Source organism: Mycteria americana, chromosome 3, assembly GCF_035582795.1.
Source record: "Mycteria americana isolate JAX WOST 10 ecotype Jacksonville Zoo and Gardens chromosome 3, USCA_MyAme_1.0, whole genome shotgun sequence".
Classification (NCBI taxonomy): Eukaryota; Metazoa; Chordata; class Aves; order Ciconiiformes; family Ciconiidae; genus Mycteria; species Mycteria americana.
In genome coordinates this window covers 37,998,149-38,019,577 of record NC_134367.1, presented here as the reverse complement: position 1 = coordinate 38,019,577, position 21,429 = coordinate 37,998,149, and the positions used below count along the sequence as shown (strand labels likewise).

Genomic DNA, 21,429 nt, shown 5'->3' with positions numbered 1-21,429 from the left:
GTATAATGATCATCACTTCACATGTAACATCACTGAACTCTTATAAAAGATACCAATACTCTTCACATTGGAAATCAAGAACAGGGTGTTCTTTAATAAGGCTTCTCAGATCATTAGAGACACCTCCTTCTTTACAGATAATGCTGGAAATTAGACTAAGAGACTTCCAGTGACAGCATGCAAGTAACTTAGAACTGTACTCAAATCACCTACTATTCTATTTGAAGCTAACTACTAGCTAGCAGACTTCAGTGCTGTGAAGCTGAAACAGCCTGTATTGCTCATACCTACTAGACCAAGCTGTAGAACAGCCACAAATTTTAAATATTAATCCTCTGGTAGGAAGTTTAAACCTATCCCCCAATTCTATCTACAGTTGGGAAGATTCCTACCTGAATGTGCAACCCATCTAAGGTAATCCATTTTTACATGATTTCAGGCCACTACAAATGCATCAAAATTTGTGAAGTCTAACAAAATGGAGAAGGAATGTAATTCTCCATTCTTTTACCTCCCTCAGACTCTTACGGTTTCTAATACACACTGCTTCTCTTTCTGGGGACTCCACTGTAGTGGGTAGTACCACTATAAAAGCATAGCAGAACAAAAATAGTGACTGTAGTTCTTGCCTCTGTCATGAAGTAGGATCTGAAAAGGCTTAGATTTCAAACATAAAGGCTTCAGGATTTTGACACAACTGAAATGATTTTTCAAGAGCTGACTTACTTTAGGTAAATTCAGACATACAAATGAAGAAACAGTTATTTTGAGAATAAGCAATACAGACTACTTTCCATTACTCATCCAGAAAGATGAATAGCAACTTTAGATTAAAAAAATATATACCTACATGCATATATTTAACCTAAAGTAACCTCCAATGAAAATATATACTAAAGATGACAGAAGACAGCCTAAAATTGTTACCTGTAAGCCAACTTGATTTTGAAATGGAGTTGCTGGAGTATGTGGTAGGAAATATGGGAGCTGGCTGTAGGGAGTAGAAATCTGACATCCTGGTAGAAAGTTGTTCTTTACAACCGGTGTTCTGAAACTAAAGGAAATTATGAACAATATCTGCATTTAGTTGGGGTTGTTTTTTTTTTTTTTTAAGATTATTCTAACAAAGTTGAAATCTTCAGTGCTTCTTGGAAGTTAAACCCTATTGACTAGCAAAAGCCCGAGCCTCTGCTACATTCGATAATTAGCATTAAGATCACTGACTTCTTGACTTAGAAGTACATGTAAACTGTAACATACTTAGGAATATTTCTTAAAACAGTAACTAATTAAATCCCCATGCTCAAATACTCTCTGGCACTCCCCAAACTGGAAAATGAAAGCACCATACAACTAGAAGAGTTGACCATAAGACAGCAAGATAGTCTGAGCCACAGTTAGTTTTCTTTAGCTTATTGTTCTTTATTCAAAACTTTTTTAGATGGAGAGACTTTTTTTTTTTCTCTAAAGTGAGCATATTGAGACAAACAACTTCAAGGCAGTCATAAGAGGGTTTTTTTGAGAGCTTTAGCTATGCTGTATATGAGTGGAAAGATCATGTATTTAAGAAAATGAAAGACTGCAAAGGGTCTGGAGCAGAAGTCTTATGAGGAGCGGCTGAGGGAACTGGGACTGTTTAGCCTGGAGAAGCAGAGGCTGAGGGGAGACCTCATCGCTCTCTACAACTACCTGAAAGGAGGTTGTAGAGAGGTGGGGGTCGGTCTCTTCTCCCAGGTAACAAGTGATAGGATGAGAGGAAATGGCCTCAAGTTGCGCCAGGGGAGGTTTAGACTGGATATTAGGAAATTTTTCTTCACCGAGAGGGTTATCAAGCATTGGAACAGGCTGCCCAGGGAAGTGGTTGAGTCGCCATCCCTGGAGGTATTTAAAGGACGTTTGGATGAGGTGCTTAGAGACATGGTGTAGTGGTGGTTTTGACAGTGTTAGGTCTATGGTTGGACTCGATGATCTCAAAGGTCTTTTCCAACCTATATGATTCTGTGATTCTGTGAAATCCTTTATGTTTGATTTGTTCCCTTATGTGTCTACCATATATTTAGTTATATTACCAAATATACTTTTTTCCACAGTATTTACAGAAATTATGCTAGGATCAGAACTGGAAAAGGATTTATATACCTAGGACTTTTTTGTAGAGAGTAAAATGACAAAAGTTTGGAAAAACAGTCAAAACCAGTCAAAAGCACTCAGTTCTGCCTGTTTACTACATGCCACACATACTGTTAATTTTTTTAAATTTCCATATTATCAAAGTTTGAAAGAAGCAAGAACAGAATCTATTCAAGGACCACTTTTATCAAGTTCCATCATGAGATGATGTGCTTCATTCACTACATATATTCTAAATTCTACAGCTACAGAGACAGAGGTCCTACCAACAGGAATAATGCTTACTAACCATACATGATTCATCCTAACCATATTAATCATACACAATTCATCCTAGAGACTTATGAAAATAGTAAGTAATCATATAATTAGAAAGATTTATCAACATATGCACAGAGGTTTATGCCTAATATAAGATTGCATGGATAAACAAATGCTAGCATTTCCTAACTTGAGTGCTTGATTCTGCAAGCCTCTAGATTCCTTACACTTTTTTTTTTTAAACCCACAGACACTTGTATCATAAGAACCAGACTGATATAGATTGACATAGAGTTATCAATCTAAAAAGCCTGTCAGCCACAAAAAACAAGGCATCCAAAAAAGTGTCATATAGCAGGAATCAGAGAAGGAGGTAAACACTGTAATAAGGACTTATTGATTTGATGGTGTACCTCCAAATGCTGAAAAGCTGTCAGGGAAGACAAAGTTCCCTAAATGCAATCTGAATCTTCAAGTTGGGCACTTAATATCAAGTGTCAGAAACACTCAGAAATTCTTGTTTGCTATCTGAACAGAAAAGCTTAAGAAACCCTGTTAAAAACTGCTGAAGTTTCTCCAGAGATTGACTACCGTTAGTGAGGTGCAGCCCAAGGAAGTGGCTTACCAGTCCATATAGTCATTATATGTGGTGCTTGGTGTTCCACAAACATGTGATGGATCACTTTTCTTAGAAACAGCATCTGGTGGTGATAAACCTCTTGAAACAGGATGACCAGATTGTTCAAGGCTCGACTGTTTTCCCTACAGATGGCAAAGAAAGATATTATTCCACACAAGGAGCCACAATTAAGAACACAGAAATCACTTTTTCAACATGTGAAAGCTGCAGCTAGAGAACCACTACATATTCCTGTTACTTTACCTCTCTATAGCAGCTTTTCTGTGTCACTTCTTGAACTGGCCATTTTTTTCTGGCATTAACACAGTTTAGTTTAATCTGATCCAATTGCTTTCTATAGCTTTCACCAGAACTAGATTGTTGCTGTTGGCTTTCCAGACTCCTTGGCTCTGGTATCTTCAGCTTTTGATGCTGGACTTTTTCTGAAGAAAAAAAAAAAGACAAACTTGATATTTAGTACGTGAAACAGTTAACAGTTTCTGGCAGATTTATCCCACAGTTTCTAGAATAATTTTACCTCATTTTCTATATCAGAATAAATGAACACAGTTGACTTACTGGAATCAGGTATTAAAAGACATTAATGTAATCTTCAGGATTCATATTCAGTTCAGTGTAGTAACATGGCAACTTTCTTCAAAATCTTAGGATACTACTATAACAGTAACAGAACACAACTGTTTCCTTCACCAACACACAGAACAAGATCATATTCATCATTTGTACTACGATGTACTGGGACACCGAGCAGGCTTATAAAGCATTTAAGATAAGCTTATTGCAATACTTCAAATTAGAAGTCTGTGGTCTGTGACAATAGGCAACCTATAATCCAGTGTAATGACTGAAGCCAGAGTCATAAAGGGACACGGTTCCTTTTCCAGAGGTAATAGGATATTGAATTGGTGGAAGATTGCAAGGCAGGCTGCAAATAGCACAGCCTAAGAGTGTTCCTTCATGGGCTCGTTTTCTTTTCAAATGGCTAGAAAGCAGTATCCCATGTTAAGCAGAAGTTGAGTGCAACGTAGCTACTGAAGGACTGAGCTACTACAACCAGCACCTCATCTGGAAGCTTGAAAGAAGCCCAAACAGGGAAAGTGTGACCTGAAACCTAAACTGTTCCCAATGAAAGTCAATGGGAAAGGTTTCACTAGGGGGTTGGGGGGACCTTGAAGTTGAAAAATCACCATTTTTCAAATTAAATCTTTTTCTTTCCTACATTAGGTAGGTATATATGTAATCCTAAATCCAACTCTTGCAATATGATTAGACATTTTCACCTAATTTCTTCAGCAGGATCAGAAATCAGAAAGCAGTCTAGGGAACTAGATTTCTGATGAAACACAGAAGTGGCAAGTAACTGTAAAAGGTTCATACACGTATTCCATATTCCACAGTGTTCTGCTGTCACTAGTAGTAACCTTTAATTTTTACCAACCCTAAAATACTTGCTATAAATCTGAGTTGCTTATAACATTTCCCAGAAAGACCACAATGTAGGGTGGGCTCACATCACCCCTATTTCTATGTCATGAGGTAACTTCACACAATAGTCAAGCTCTGCTTAAGTGTCTAATGCATGGAGTTTAAGTTATTTCTGGAATACACTAAAAATAGATATTTCTAAAATAAGTTAAAAATCATCCCCCAAAAGTATGTTACTAATGCAATAAGAATGTCAGCTATTCTAATGATAGCAAAACTTAGATTTCTTTAAAATATAACATTTCTAAAAATTAGACAGAAGCATCATGTGTTATCTTTACAGATAGTTAAGGAGCACAAGAAACAATACAGTTAAGGCTGAAACACCATGTTGTTTAAAGCAAGAGCATTTACAGTAATCAAAAGTGTAACAGTGCATTTGATTGACACTGAAATTTAATAAGCCTCTAAGAAGTACACATTTATTTAGTGTCATTCACATGAACAAAGAATCCCTGCAGTACAAGTTCATAAATTGGATTACACTGAGTATATGGAAAGAACAGTGAAAATAATTCAGGTTTTTTTGCAGGACATAGGATAAAAGGGGCAAACAATTTGCCTTTTGACAAAGTGTTTTCATACTTTTGGGACACCTCGTAAGAAAATAACTATGACATTAAAGAAACATATATTTTATACTTTGCCCAAAGATTAAGATGCATGCATATGCTGTGGTAAAACTTGGGTGATGAAAACACTAACAACAAGTTAAGAAACGCCCAAAGTGACATAAATTTAGAAGTAAATGTGCATGGGGCAGTGAAGCTGACCAAAGACAACAGATACCTAACAGATGAAACCAAGACAAAGACAAGAGAAGACTGACCAAAGCAGAAGCAAATAATTCAGACAGGTGAACAATCCTAATACGAGAAATAGTCTCTGATATGTAAACAGCAGCAGAAAAAGCTACCTGGAGTTTCATGTACTAATGGGTAAACAGGACTATGAGTAAAGAGTGCTGAAAGCAACAGATGACATGGATGTTCTGCATTCAGAGAGAATTGTGGGAGCTTTGCACTTTTTTCAGGTGAAAGACAATGTCATGGTCTCACCTTTTTAAGCTTACTTCAGCCAAAACAATCTCAGATTAAACTTCAACAAAAGAAAGTAGAGCCATGGCATCTATAGGGTAAACTAGGAGCATATACAAGGAAAGTCATAGGAAAACCAAACTACTGTAAGTTGAGTATCTCAAAAAAAAAATCTAAACAGACTACCCCTCAAGAACATTATAATCCTTAGTTTGAATTTCTCTCAGCCAACATCCACCTTTTTTTTGGTATGAACTAGCACTGTTATCTGATAGTCTGGAAACATTTTTCTATACTCAGGCTGACACATCTTAATCTGAAACCTTGCACTGTTGCCATTTCAATGCCTATTTATGTTATGTGTATTGTAAGGGCTAAGGACATAAAGTTAGCACTATACATTGGCGTTTTACTTCCAAGCCCAGCACTCCACACTTTTGGACAGTGTTGCAGTGGGGATTTTCATGGGTTTTGGTTTGGGGGCGAGGGGCAGGCAGGTTTTCTAGTTTCACAGGTACCACTCAAAAGCCAAATTTTAATTAAATGCTCTTCAATTCCAAGCAGAGCAGCTTTTTCACTTTTTGAAAAATATTTTCTTTAGCAATGCATTTTTTTAAAATATAGAACAGCAAATTTTCAATGCTTATTCTATTTCAAACTACTAGAACACCACATATTAATAGTTACCTTCTCTTTTCATTGCAAGACTTGTATCCGTTTTGATTTTGAGAGTTACAGTTGAATTGGTAGCCATTTCTAAGCTGTTCTCATTCGGCATCTGGAACCGTAAAGAATTTTTTTCTTGTAAGGACTAAAGAAAACAAAAAGCATCTTAAAAAGAATCAAAGGAGATCCCAAGCATAGTGTCTGAAAGACATTTCCTTATGATAATTAGTGGCAGACACACCACAAAGCAAATATGCTTCAGAAAACAGTGCAGGGTACACAGACGAGTATTACTGATATTATTTTTAAATCCATCACCACTTTAATTTCCATCATGCTGTTTCTATAACAAAGACCTAAATGCTTTCTATTCTTGAATTTTCTTTCAGAGGACGGGGACACAGATCAAAATTAATGTCTATCAAAAGCCATAATTTACAGCTCCATAGAGCACTTATGAACTCAATTAAATGGGCTTCATTGAATAGAGTACTTCCCAGGATAAAACTCATGATACAGCTGAAAGAGCTCCTGTAGTCATGATGAAATCTGTTTATCCCCTCTTCATAAATCATATGATGATTTTTAACACCCCCTCCATTTCTCCCATCAGATGTATTGTTCAGAGAAAGCTCTTAATGCCTGATTATGCATAAGAATTTTCAAATTTAAAAGCCACAACGAACATTTCTATTCACAACTGATTACTTAACATAAAGGAAAATTCTACCTTATTTCTTTCTTGAATTGAAAAAAGTGTTGTTATTTTCCTTTCTAATACCATAGGACAGCCAGGTAGAGTTCCTTATATCTATTTTAAAAAGATTTAAGTTACCTGTAAGTCTCCCAGGTCGTATGAATCACCCCCACTAGATTTTGGTTCTGATGGTGGAAAAGGTGCAATGAAGGCTGTACATCTGGAGCCAGATATCTGCCTATTGAAATAACACTTAATTACATCACATGCCAACATAAAATGTAATGATTGCCTTTTGTGAACCAGATGAAAGAGGTAGTTGTGTGAAGACTTTTGGCTACAAGTTTCAAATATACAGAAAAGCAGGTCCATTCTGACAGCCAAGTGAGAAACAATACAAAAAAAATCTGTAACAATGCCACCATCATCCTATGATATGACAGATGACTTAATTGGTTGTCTTCTATAGAAAACAGTAATAAGCTACAGCTAGGATCCTAAACCCCAATGGTGTGTTCCAAAGTAAATTCTGACATACTTACAGAACAATAGTATTATATGAAATACCTTATCCCACTACTTCAGAATATTGGGCTTTAACTAACTTCTGAGAGGCTAAGTATGCAGTTTTTACTCTTTGGTTACGTATTTCTCCCCAAAGTTACCATTTCTGCATGAATTTAATCACACAGCAATAAGAGGAAGAAAGTTAGCATAACAGACTTGGCGGGGGTGGGGCTTTCTCCTCTCTACTTTCAAGCTATGCTACAGTCAGGTAACATGTAGCAAAGTGCTGTTTGAGCTGGCAGATTCTTCCACTGCTGAACAGTTATTCACAATAAAATGAGCATAACCACTTTCTTAATATAATCATTATCATATGGATTATGTTAAAAATGAGGATTTAAAAATCTTTTGGAAGTTACAAGACTGCCTTATATCTAATTTTAGAAACTAGAATGCACAAATGTAAAGTTATTTTGAACACTATTTTTGCCTTAGTCTCCATTTCTTTTGAGCCTACTGATTAGCCAGAACAAGAAATTGATCTTTGCATGCTCTCAAAGAATCTGAGTAGTAAGATAGGATGTAGGCTATTGCAATACCTATTGTAATTATAACAACTATTTGTCAATCTAGATCAATTTTAACATCCTTAACATCTGACATTTCTGCTATCCAATAAAAACAGGAGTTGAAAATTTGAAAAAGGAGTATTAAAATCTGTCGTGCTGTAATAAACCCAATAACCATACCTCTTCATAACACTAGCTGTAAGTGGGACATCTGTCTTCTTCACATCATCACCAGCATCAGTTACTAGTTTAACAGGAACCCTCCCAAATGGGCAAGCCTAAAAGCAAATTGAAAGTTATCTGATGTGTAAAGCAGAATGAAAAGTTTAATATTTTGAAGCAAAATGTTATATATTCTACCTGGTTAGATTTGTTTAGTGGTCTTAATGGATTGTGGTAGTTAACTAAAGCATCAAGTTCCTGTGACTTCTCCTCCCTGAAGGCAAGGAAAAAAAAAAAAAAAAATCACAACACTGTAGTAAATGTTTGGTTTTGGTTTAAATGATGTTTTAAGAAATTAAATAAGAAATCAAGTCATTACCCAAGCAAAAGTCTGGTAACAGTAGAAGAATTTTCACCAGAATCATTCCTTTTTATGCTTCTGTGATTTCCAGCTACGCTCTGAAGCCCAGACTCTTGTGTACTTGATACTGTAGGTAAATTAGAATTATTTAGATAATACTGCAGATTGTATTTGTTTTGTTTCAAAAGGAAAAAAATGTTCTTTCATAATAACTGAAATTTAAAAATATATACATTTGCAGTAATCTAATATCAGTAACATATATCACTGTTTTCTACTGATCTAGACATTTTATGTAATTATATAAGATACAACAATTCAGATGAAAAAAGAAAAAACTCAAACAGACTTACAACCAGAAGGAGCTTTCCAGGACAAGCACAAAATGGCCTGTAACAATTGTTAAATACATTAGCTACTTGTTTTCTACACAGCTATAGTTGTAAACTATGTTTAAACACATAAAAGGGACAATCAAGATGTCCAAAGACTATCCAAGCAATTTAACTTCTAACTGAAAAACCTCACTGTTAATCTTATTCTACATGCAGAAGGAAGAATACAAGCAGCAAAAACATTGGTTTAAGTATCTTGGGGGAGTAAGGAAGAAACCCACACTTTCAGAGTAAGATGATTTTCCAAATCTACATTCTGAGATTAAACCTCCACTCCAAAACAGTATCATCCGAAGGATCTGAGGATGCTCCACAAGGATGCTTCAGGAGATTTAAAACTGCTTACATTTAGATCCTTTCATTGTTCATTCCAATTATCTATCAGCACATGTGATGAGGACACCCACACCTAAATAATTATAATAAATCCTAAATTAACCATGAAACCCCAGCTTGTTTCAGAGGTAGTATCTCAAAGGTACAACCATCTAGACAATCCTTACAAACTCCCTGCTACTGCAGATACCCAAGTATTGATAATATCCCTGACCTGTCCTGTTCTCCTGTCAAACACTTGCTTTTGGGCTCTGACTTCATTTATGTGGTATTTCATTTTGATACATTTTTGTGCTACCTCAGTTATGTTTCTGTAGATCCATCTGGATTTAAAGCATTTAACAGGTGCCTGCATTGCAAAAGCATGCAGCCTTTTCAGTTCTAGTAAAAATTATAAAAAGGTAGTAATCACAAAATAAATATACATAACAAAATAAACATAAATCTTTCACTGGCATATATTCTCCTTTAGGTTTTTCAGTACAATTTCTGGAAGGCTGCAAACTAAATCCCTAGAACTACCTACTGTGTCAGAGGTGGAAGACAGGAATCAGGACATCAGAATTACCAATCATCAATTAAACACTTGTTTTTTCTCCCTCAGATTCTCCTTCCCCCTCTTAGAAAGACAGGCACTTTAAACACAGACAGTTTTAGTCATTAAAACCTTAAGACACTTGACAATTTCAGTTACAGAACGTGGTTTTCATACTGACAAATCCTAGGCTGAAAAAATTTCAAAGTCACCTCCAAACCTCCTGACAGTTAGGCCACAGGCACATTCCCTTCTAGAGCCAACTCTACTAACCAGTTGAAGAATTTACGAGCTCAGTGACTTGTTAAAGACCTTTTGCTAGTCCCTCCACCTCACTGACCTGCCAACACAGCATTTATGAGAGTAATCCCTAATTCATATCAGGTAAACTCAGCTGAATTAGTCTAAGCAATTAGTTGGGTTAAATTAAACCAGTTGATTTCACTGATATCAAATCTGAGAATGGTCTTAAAAGCTGTGCTCTGCTGCCAGGTCAGGGAAGATCAAGGCAGGCAATAGCAAACAGCTCATTCACCAGCCCCATCTTAATCCAGTAGAGAATCTTGCTCCATTATTAAAGATCTGGCAAAAGTTACATGAAGTTGTACATTAATCTTAAAATGAAATGTGAAGTCAACTCCTAGTCACATTATTAATGAGCTTTGTGAAAATAAAGTATGTATTTCAGCTGTACTTTACAGTAAGCAAAACCAGAAATCAAGTCATTCTAGAACCTCAAAACCACAAATAAACAGCTCAGAACAACATGGTCATCAGCCAAACTATTTTTGCCTAGAGGTAAAGACGACAAGGTCATTTCTCAGAGATGAGCAAATGACCATGATAAGTCAGAACACACTAATGCAAATACATCAACACTTTAGTAACTGCCCATGAACACGTGTTCATGTGTTACAATATAGAAAAGGTAGCTTAATTCTTCGTTTAGGGAACATTGTGGAGTATGAGCTATTTAAGAGCCTACAGATACACACTAACCTCTTAAATTCAGTTATTTTCCTGACAAACACTTTTTAAAATTGAAATTAATAATATCTGATTATTCTGATAGAAAGATCTCTTCCACAATACAAGATTATTTTTTTTTTTAAAGACAACCAGACACCAAGGAACATGTATTTAAGAAAAATCAAAGACAAGTAAGATACTATATAATAGGATCTTCTACATCACGTAGGCCTTGTTTTCTATCAGTATAGGAAGTTATTTGCTTGACTAGTAAACAGAATAATTCATGGCTATCCACAGCCTCTCAAGAAATCACAATAAGGACTTTCTTATATACCATTTCTCTTAACATTTTTAAATTCTGCATCAGTTCGTTAATTTGATTTTTATTTTGAATCCTTGCATGTCCCCCCCTTCTACCACCAGCAGAAGCCACACTTCTGGCAAATGAACACTGCAGTATTAGCTATTTCTAGTCCTTATTTTTTTATAAACTACTTATGCCAATAGACCAAACTACTCAGTTAAATAAAAAAAAGACAAGTGCCTCAATGTATAATGTAGTTCTAAGTTTTTGTTTACATAACACTGACACTGAACATAGTTTTGAATTAGCAGTTTAACAATTCAGTACCATCACCACCTCACACACACATCCCAAACTTTTTCTTTTTTCTATATACACAGAAAGATTTTTTTGTCCAGTCTTACCACTGGACTCTCACACTCAGCTGGTGATCTACAATACTTCTATTCCTTCACAGTCTGACACAGCCTATCTGCCTCATACTACTCATGACTACAGTTGGACTCTCTGATCTTAAGGGTCTTTTCCAACCTAAATGATTTTAAAATTATTTCATGACCTACATTAAGTACTAGATTATTTTTGCTCAACTAAACATGTTTGATTGCACCTGGTATGTCAAATTCATTCATCTCCACAGCAATCTAAAGTAAGAGGGGGAAAAAGGAATTAAATCAAAGGCTTCTAGACTTGGTGCACAGTTTTTATATTTGCATCATTACACTATAACTGCATATAACTCTTGTCAAAAGCTTTCTGAACAATCTTTTGAAGCTGTGAAGAAATGCATTTACATATACAGCATTCCTATTTTCCAATAAAAAGCTTTCAAAAGCAGCTCTTTAAATGGAAATAGAAAACAGACAAGACAAATGCCTATACATTAAAACAGTCTCTATTGCTCCAGAAGGACCATACAAACTCACTTAAGCCAAGCTCAGTGATTTAGGCCACGTACATACCCGAGTTTGAGATATTTCAAGTCTACTGTTATTTGCCTTTTAAACTTTTATCTATAAATAGCTGAATTAATACTTAGCATTTTTCAAATACCTAATGTTACAAGTTCATATAAATGCAAAACTAAATGAGCCTCCTCTTCCCCTTAAGTTCACTGCTTCTGAAGTGGCAGACAAGCTTTTGCCATGTATTCTCTCACAGGTATTCCCTTAGCTTTGCAGCAAGTAAAGCCAATAATATCAGAGAGAAATTGTACAATCCATGAAGGATATTCCACAGGATATTCTCCTGTGGCAGAGTACATCAGCTGTGGCACTTATGATGTCTATATCTGATTAATGGTAAACAGAATAGGACCAAAAATAAAGGTTATTAAAAAATTAATACCATAACTGAATATTATCGCAAGCGTTGCCAAATGTTTGGGCTTTCCCCCCCTCCCACAACTAGTGTTTCACACGAAGGTTGATTCAATGGGAGCCTTGAAATCTCAAACCATGTTCCTGAAGAAATATCCCTAAGGAAATTAAATCGGACCTATTTTGCACTAATTGTGTCCTTATACAAAGCAAAAAATATAGAAGTGTTAGACATCACTCTTGGAAGAGTTAGTTACAAGCACTTCAATATTTAAATCAAACCATGTTTTTTGCTTAATTCCACTCTTAACAAATTTATGTCTTGAAAACTTCATGAGGTAACAGTTCCCTTACTGAAGTTATATACCCAGCAACCAGTATCAGTTATGTTTTATGATATAGCGAAGCACTTCAATTTTGTACTAATACATGGGTTTTGTCCATTTGTAAAATTAGGTTGAAATGGGTTATTTCTCCTATATTTGACTTCACTGACTGCCAGAACTTCACCAGCCTGTCACAAGACACATCTCAAAGCTATCTGTATAGCTTAGTCTGTATGTTTCAGTTCTAATTCTTACCTACCACCAGTAGCTCTTATTTCACACTTTCAGCTGTAAGTCTGTATTACAAAGTACAAATACCTAATGACAGTCAGAGGAACACTCTGCAGAATTAGAGAATCTGACATCCCATGGCTCCTGCAAACTACAGTCACTGCATTGAAGATGGAACCAAATATTGAAGGAATAAGATTGATAATATAGATAAATATGACTGTTTATTAGACAATAGCGGATTATAAGTTCATATCTAGAAGGGACAAACATTAGAAAGATTTTTTTTTTCAATCTAGAATTACAACATGCATTATCTCAACCAACATTTTAAGAAATTGCCATTACCTGCTAAGTTCTCCTTCTCCTCATCTGAAAGCAACTGCTTTTTTTGTGAATGAAAGTTTTGTAGAGCAGTTTCCAACATTTCTAGGGGAACAGCAGAGCACTCCACAGCTTTCTGAAGGAGCTGCTTACACTTCTTCACATTTCCTAAGTAGTAAGGAACACAGACTTAGAAATCAAGAAAATAGAAAATAATTACACCAGGGCAACGTGGTCTTTTTTTAACGATGCAATTACATTCTTGCTATCTTATATTCATTTTGCACCATTCTCTGAAACCATCGTTCATTAGGCACTTCCCCCCTTGGATATCCCTTAGATATTCTCAGTATTTGTTTAGTGTTATAGGAACTGTAAGGAAACACAACACAAATTGTAAAATCCATTTTTTTTCTGTAGTATCAGCAAGGAAAGACGATCTTCATGGACTTTCATTTAGATCTGACCAGATACAAATGTTATTACATATGCATTATAAAACACCTTTAATGCACTTAATAAAGTTTAAAGCAGCTACTGTTAAATTGAACATCACTACTCCAGAAAGCACTACAGTTAAGAAAACAGGAGTGAAAAGGAAGGATATTGTTTCATTACAGTTTTACACATTACTAAATGCCATAAACAGAGCTTGAACTGTGGGGGAAGAGGGGTTGTTTTAACAAAACATATTAAAAAAATCAGTTTACATATATAATCACATACAGTTATTAAAAAAAAAAAGTAAGAGCCAAAATAAGGAAAGAAGTGTACTGCAACCAAAATATTTTCCTTGGTTTAGAGAGCATTAGGGCAAAATGATACTATGTTTTGCTACAGCTGTTAATGCCCTTGAAGTCCCAAATGCCCTTCTTCCTCAGTTCCAAAGCAGCAAAGTGTAAACCACTTTGTTCTTATAGGTGCCACATACATATATAATTAAGTATTTCTTATACTATATAATAGCATATTTCAGAGCTCTATAATGTCTCCAGCACTCAAAACTCCACTGATAACTGAAGTTAGATGTCAATGTCGCCTGCAGTTCAGACTGGGGGGGACTGGGGTGCATATATTAGGAAATTATGCTTAGAGTAACCTATTCTAAGAATATTAAACGGGTAACGTTGGACATTGAAGCAAGGAAACACCAAAATAAGATTGGCTATGATTTCATTTAAATCTATTTTGTGCATATTTGTTATGACTTGTTTTTTAACCATATAATCAAATACTATTTTTCTCCCAAATCCTTAGCAAGAGGATAGGCTTAGTATTTCTTTTCAAGAATCCTTAACCAGCATTCTATCTTTGGCTATATTTAGTAACCACACATTGCTTCAACAAGACCTGCTACTCAAAAAAATAGGAGGAATTACTTTTCATTATGTGCTTCACTGAATAAGAAATTACATGGTACCAAAACACCTATGTGAAAAATGAACTGCTCCATGCCCCTTAACAGATGAGGGACCAAGTCACAAAACTAAAGCCAGAAGTATCTGAGTTTCAATCAGTCCACTTCACCCCATACAAAAAGCCTGAATGATCCACCTAGGCATAACATTTTATATAGCCAAAAGTAGAGTTTTATTTATGGTCACGAGTTCCAAGCAATTCACAGCAAATCTTGCTTCAAGCACACTACCCAAGGCACACCAAAAGTAAGGGAGACAGCTCTTCATCTGACCTATTTAAATGAAGTTGTATTCAGCATTTAAATAAAAACAAAACAGAATGCCACCTTTATTATGTCACTCCATTTTCAGGTCATGAATATTCAATTTATAAAGGAAATCAATATCAATTTGCCAACCATAATTTCAGAATTTTGACTTGAGCTTTATCTCACAATTTTGCTCAAGACAAAGAAGTGAATGTATAATTAACTTTTTCTTCTTAGTACCAAGGGAAATACAGATTAATCCAGAAGCAATTGGCAGGTGAAATGCCAAGCACTGCTGAAATGACAGGGATGAGGAGGTAACAAAGCACAACCCTCCTCCTTTCCCTCTGGCCTAAACTGGACACACTCAATGAAAAAGTAACAGCGCTTTTCGGGTAACAATATGCAACTCATGTTACATTAACCCTCTTCAAAGCACCCATCAGGGACACTATAGCTCCATACACATTAGCACATGTCAAACAGACCAGCTCAAGGGTAACAGATACAAATCAGAGCACACTGGAGATAAAACAAAGCCACTCAGAAATGGCTTATTCCTTTGGGATTAGGATTTCATTTCAGGTTGATTATTTGCTATCGAAGTAAAAGAAACTATTTCATTAACACATCCCATAGCTACAGGGTATTTAAATTCACAAGTGATTGTGATAGAAGGATGAATTTAGTCATTGGTAACCACTAGTAACAATTCTACATTTCACTTAAATTACACAATAGGTTTTCTTTATTACACTTCTTTGACAATATCTTTATTATTGAAGTATTACTGTTTTATTATCTTTTTTTAATAAGCATACAGCGCTCACTAAACATTTTTGGGTAGGCAGCATAACCCCGCTACCAAGTACCAGGGCCACTTCCCCTACACACAACAGGAAAGAAGTGACATAAACCAAGGTAAACTTGGTGGACTACTGGCCCAAAGTATGGAGGACCTATTGTTCTAAATATATTAGAGCATAACTTAGTCTAGAATAGTCTAGAGAACTCGAAGAGCAAATGCAAGAAGAAAAACTCATAAAGAGTTTAATAAGTGAAGGAAAAAGAAGAAAAAACACCCCACAAGTGATGCAAAGGCAATCATTCATCACCTCCTACCAGCAGACCGATGCCCAGCCAGTCTCTAAGCAACTGCTACTGTGGAAAGACTATCCCCCAGTTTTTTATTGCTGAGCATGACGCTTTATAGCATGGAATATCCCTTTGGTCAATTCAGGTCAGCTGTCCCAGCTGCATCCCCTACCAACCTCTTGCCCACTCCCAGCCTTTGGGCAGGGGAGAGGCCAAGCAAGAAACAGAAACCCTTGACAGTGTGCAAAGCACTGTTCAGCAACAGCTAAAACATCGGTGTGTTATCAACACTGTTGTAGTCACAGATCAAAACACAGCATCATATGAGCTGCTAAGAAAATTAACCCCACCCAAGCCAGATCCACTACACCAACAAACAGGATAAATTAATTTAGAAAGTTTGCTCTCAGTGAAGCTATCCCTACCAGGGGCAGACAGTTCAGGCATCCCTAAAGGGAACCAGAATTTTTAAGACAGTATCACTCTCATATCAGAATGGCTTGCCTAAAACACTGCTGTATGGCACCATATGACAAAGATTACCATTCTATTTTGAATACTGACAAACCCCCCCCCACCCCCCAACTGACTGGAACATGGCATCTATGATACTGTCAAAAAAGTCAGTACATGCCATTTATGAAGCAACAGAAGATATCAACCATCTCCACTGTCCCAAAGTGAATGTTCAACAATGGAACAGGAGACAGAAGAATCAATTAAAATCCAATTGTGAGCTACTTAAGAACCTGAGTGACAGAGGGGAAAATTTAAATTTGACCAAATTGCAAATTTACAGTGTATTTTGGTTTAATTAAGAAAAAAAAACCCCACACACCACACAGCAACCTGAAAGTATCTAAAGGGAAACTACCACCCATCATCTTTCAATGCAGCAAGAGCCTTACTCATACCTCTCACTGTAAGATCTAAGCTTAAAAAAAAACAAACAGAAATCACTGCCAATTTTCATCTTGTTTGCAAGTTATTTCTAAAAAAGAAAAATCCTATTAAGAACTGTGCACATATTTTCATTAAAATGAACACATATGTTCTTGTTAAATTTCAAACAAAAAAGAAAAATCCAGATTTTTCTTTTTCTGATTTAATACCTATCAGTTTCCTTGCAAATTATGTAACAGAGCAGAAGCAGAAGAATAACAAAACCTAGAACAACACAGAACAGCAACACCAAACGAGTTTTTCCTACGCACCTTGTGATAGTTCAAACTGTGCAAAAGCCACATGCACAAAAGCAAATTTCTTGCAGTTCAGTCTGGCCAGATGAAATTGGTCCCGTGCCTCCTCTGGATCTTGAAGACTGTAAAGACAGCATATCAATAGTTACACAAGGTGAAGAGCCTGAGTAACAAGGATGAAGTTCCATGTGCTGGGTGATGGCTTTAGTTAATTCTGGAAAAGCAATCCATCTATAGCTGAATTTTTTCCTCTTCCTTAGAGCCATTTGTGAAGTACAAATAAGCAAAGTGTCTTAAAAAGTTAGTAATTGAAAGATATCAGGCTGACCCTTTCCAAAAACCAGAATGTGCGCAAACCTGAAGAGAAAGATTAAGAACTCATTCTTTGTCACTGCTTATATTATTCCTCAAAATATGTAGATATTTTCCCTCAGAACACCCACTAACCTGTACAGAACACCCACCTGTAGCCCTTCCAGGCTACATGCTGACACTATCCAGAGAAAAATCTCCATTCTTCTAGATGCATCCACTCCTATATGAAGGAGGTTGCAAGGCAGGGGGACAGGGAGGAGATTGCTTTAGAAACACCAAGTATGGAAAAAGGTATTGTGTTAGTCAAGCCAAAAGAAATATACTATTAGTTATACACTACTAGAAAGACACTATTAGTTATATTCTGCAGCAATATGGTCACAAAGTTTCTAATCCATTACATTAAAGCAATACTGAACTCCAAAATTTTGCTAGTTATGAGCTTTTCTAAATTGAAGAGCTTCTGCAACTGCACCCAAATTGTCAGGTTGCCTTAGCAGAGATGTAGGTCACTGAAGGAAGTTGTTTCTGTTGGCACATCTATAATACCATACCTATAGAAAACTAGGACACAACAAGAGCATTTATCCAATAGCTGCCTCTATGAAGGGTTCTGTGGGAACATCAACTCCTTACAAGATGTAGGGAATTCATTCCGTTTTCCCCATACTCCTAGGCAACACAGTCTTATCAGTTAAATTTGGTAGCACAAGGTGGATTTAAGTCAGTTTTCTACAGACACACCAGAAGCAGCAATGGCAAACATGGTATACTTCAAAAATATAGATTGTGCCACAAACTCCAGACAAGATACTTCACATTTAATAGTTTCTTTACTTTTACTAAATTTTAATCCTAGTTTTACATTCAGCCATAGATTGCTAAGTAGGACAACTGAGATGCTTGCACACAGTACACCAACGTTTAAGTATTCCAGAGGATCTACAGCTTAAGTAAATACTTGTCAAGATAGAAAAGGCCTAAATCTATATCACTATGAAATAAATTAACATCACATTTCAATGGACTCGCTCCTGCTTTTTCATATTATTAAAAAAAAAAAAAAAAAGAGTTCTTTTAACACTTTTATTAGCAAAATCCACAATCAAGAAATAAAGGAATTTCTTCCAAAATTCCGCCCTGGTTCAACAGGTAAGCAAAGGCAGCACTTAGAAGTGGGGATGGTGAAAAATTTGTGACAATGGCTTAAAAAATAAGTACAGAAAAATACAACGTGGAAAGATAAAGAGAACATGATTTCCAGTAGACTTCTGTGGAATTAAGAATTACAAAAGTCTCTATCATAGTTTAGGGATGTTACTGGACTTCAGTAAGTTTAATAAACTCAGCTCTGATCAACCAAAGCAATAGGACAGACACAAAATAACCCATCTGCAGGCAAAGTCAGAGTAACACAAATTAAGCTGTAACATGTGAATTACATTCACTTCCAAAAAGCATGTTAAAATTTAAGCTCCTGTAGAAAGCAGCAATGGCTTGGATAGCAATATGCAGAACAAGACCCAATGTTAGCAACAGACATCAAGTGCCACACACTTGGTGGCACTGTGCTACAGCCAGAAGCATTACATGAAAGCAGGCCTGGCATGGTTAATGTACAATACAGGTAATCAATCACAGATGCAGCTGGCTGTTCACCTTTGCCTGTTTCAGAGTACACTCAAGGGCTCTTCAAACAACCTCTACCATAATAAGTCAAAAGGTTTTGGCATAGTCAGACTCCTGCTAGAGAAGATACCAAGACAAGACAGGTCCAATGCCAAGAATGGAATAATCCAGCTTTGATCAGAAGAAAACGGTGTTGATGCCAATAGACAGTAAAATCTCAAGCTGTGGTCACTGCTTCTGAAGTTTGTGATGCTCTGACTTGCTTTTCCTGTTAGATGGAACGTTTGGGAAAACAGCAAACAGAACTCTACTGAAGAGCACCTATCTTCTCCCATCAAAGGCAGTATCATCAGAGCACTTATGTATCAGTGTTACTTTACTTGCAATAGCTAAAAAAAAATCAAATCAGAAGCACTCTAGGAAGTCAGGAGATTAGAGGATTTTCTTTAACAAAAGCTAAAACTGAGCAGAGGCAAAATAGATAGTACTAGACAAACTGACAGCCAGGAACAGAGAAGGTGAGTCTGAAACACCAAGGAAATCTCCAACACCAAGAAAATTGAGCAATGAGTCAACATGCCAAACAAAAAAGATCCAAATAACCACTCACTGATTAACTTAACATTAATCTCCAAAAACTACAGACAAGCAACATTATTGTTGTTTCTTAGATCTGATCAGTCAAAAGCAATTTCATGTTCTGGTGAGGTTACATGTGTAGTTCATAAATGTAGTTTCATATAAATAATTGACTTTATGTTATACACCACAATGCATGAGAAAGCATTAGCTTATAATAAATTATTAAGAACTGGCTAATCTCCAAAAGTAATTTTCAGATGGGGGACCATTTAGGGAGATACTTACAGCAAAACTCCATTGGGATTGATGCTATGTCAGATTTTGGTGGGTACATTTCTTAAGAGAGGTTTGGGAGTGGGTTGTTCATCTTTTTTTAAAAATAATTGTCATTATCAAGTCAGAAAACATATGACTGATGGTATTTGCCAATTAAAAATACAAAGCAGAAGACAAAAAGAGCAGATCTGAACTATCCAATGAGCTAGGTAGATTCTACAGTAATGCTGGTTACCAAAGCAGAAGGTATTTTAGTATAGCTATAGAGAGTGCATTTTAAAGGTGAAACAAGACAGACTACACTCCCAAGAGGGTCCCTAAAGTCTGTAGCAGTGAAGCAACTACAGACATTTCAGTGGGACACCACAACTAAATTGTTGTTAATTGTTAATAATATTCATGCATTCTAGCATTAACAGGCTACTGACAGTGCCTTCAGTTTTGCTTTCTGCAATACAATACACAGAATACTGAATACAGTTCTAGTATCCATTTAAGAAGTATCCACCTTTAAAACCATGTTTTAAGATCAAGTGGAAAGAGGTCCAAGAGTTTTAAAGTTATTAAGGAGGTAGAAAATAATATTTCTGAACTTAAACTCCTACTGTACATAATAAGATAACAGATGTGACTTGATAATAGCATCCAATCACCATTCTGGAAAAGAAGTTCCAGAAAGTATTAGCTGGAAGCCTATGTTACACAATTTCTGTTCTGAGGAAAAGCAACTAACCTTTGAAAAATAATGCTCTCTCAGTATCCTTAAAAGACAGGAGGTCTTTCTGGAAGATATGCTTTACTCCACTTACACAAAAACACCTTACCTCTTCAAGATACTAAGGATTCACAGCAGGTCATTATTCACTCCTGCTTGTTTCTCAACAGTAGATTCAACAGATTACTTCCATTGTATGCTTTTAGTAAACACTGATGCAGCAAGATCCATGCAAATGACAGTACAGACAAAGAAGTAGACCACACCATACTGCAAGATCAAGCCACCTGCCAAAAAGCCAATGGGAGGACATACAAGAAACAGAAAAAGACTAGCTATATTCACTGGAAGATCATTTGCTCAACTCTAATTGTTAAGGATTGCTGCAATGTTCAAATGCACCTCCTTCAAAATATTTGCTGTCACAGTATTTCAAGTGACAAAAAACTCCTTATGAAAAAAATCAAATTATAACCCTGTCCCAAATTATGTCTGAAAACTTCTGAACAAACACACTGTTCAATTTTGGACTGAATAAAGCAATAAATGGCCACAGTCAAAACTAATTTCATAAGTATGAAAGTACAGAATGATGTTCTGAGACATTCCTCCTACCCTAAGCCAGCTATTTAATGTAGCTGGGATGCATCTTTCCTAGCAAGGGAGAAAGCAGACTAGACAAGGATAGACCACTA

General features: G+C 36.1%; 1 protein-coding gene across 3 annotated transcripts in view; it reads right to left on the bottom strand.

The window, feature by feature from the left end:
- TTK (TTK protein kinase) overlaps positions 1-21,429 on the bottom strand; it is a 48,642-nt gene that overhangs the window by 17,187 nt on the left and 10,026 nt on the right. For all 3 annotated transcript variants that reach the window (XM_075498248.1, XM_075498247.1, XM_075498249.1), the window contains exons 5-14: positions 17,233-17,339; positions 13,282-13,425; positions 8,534-8,642; positions 8,353-8,428; positions 8,173-8,270; positions 7,055-7,154; positions 6,241-6,364; positions 3,275-3,453; positions 3,017-3,153; positions 928-1,054 (exon numbers count right to left, since the gene is read on the bottom strand). In XM_075498248.1, coding sequence (XP_075354363.1) covers positions 928-1,054; positions 3,017-3,153; positions 3,275-3,453; positions 6,241-6,364; positions 7,055-7,154; positions 8,173-8,270; positions 8,353-8,428; positions 8,534-8,642; positions 13,282-13,425; positions 17,233-17,339 — 1,201 coding nt within the window. The remainder of the gene's footprint in view (positions 1-927; positions 1,055-3,016; positions 3,154-3,274; positions 3,454-6,240; positions 6,365-7,054; positions 7,155-8,172; positions 8,271-8,352; positions 8,429-8,533; positions 8,643-13,281; positions 13,426-17,232; positions 17,340-21,429) is intronic.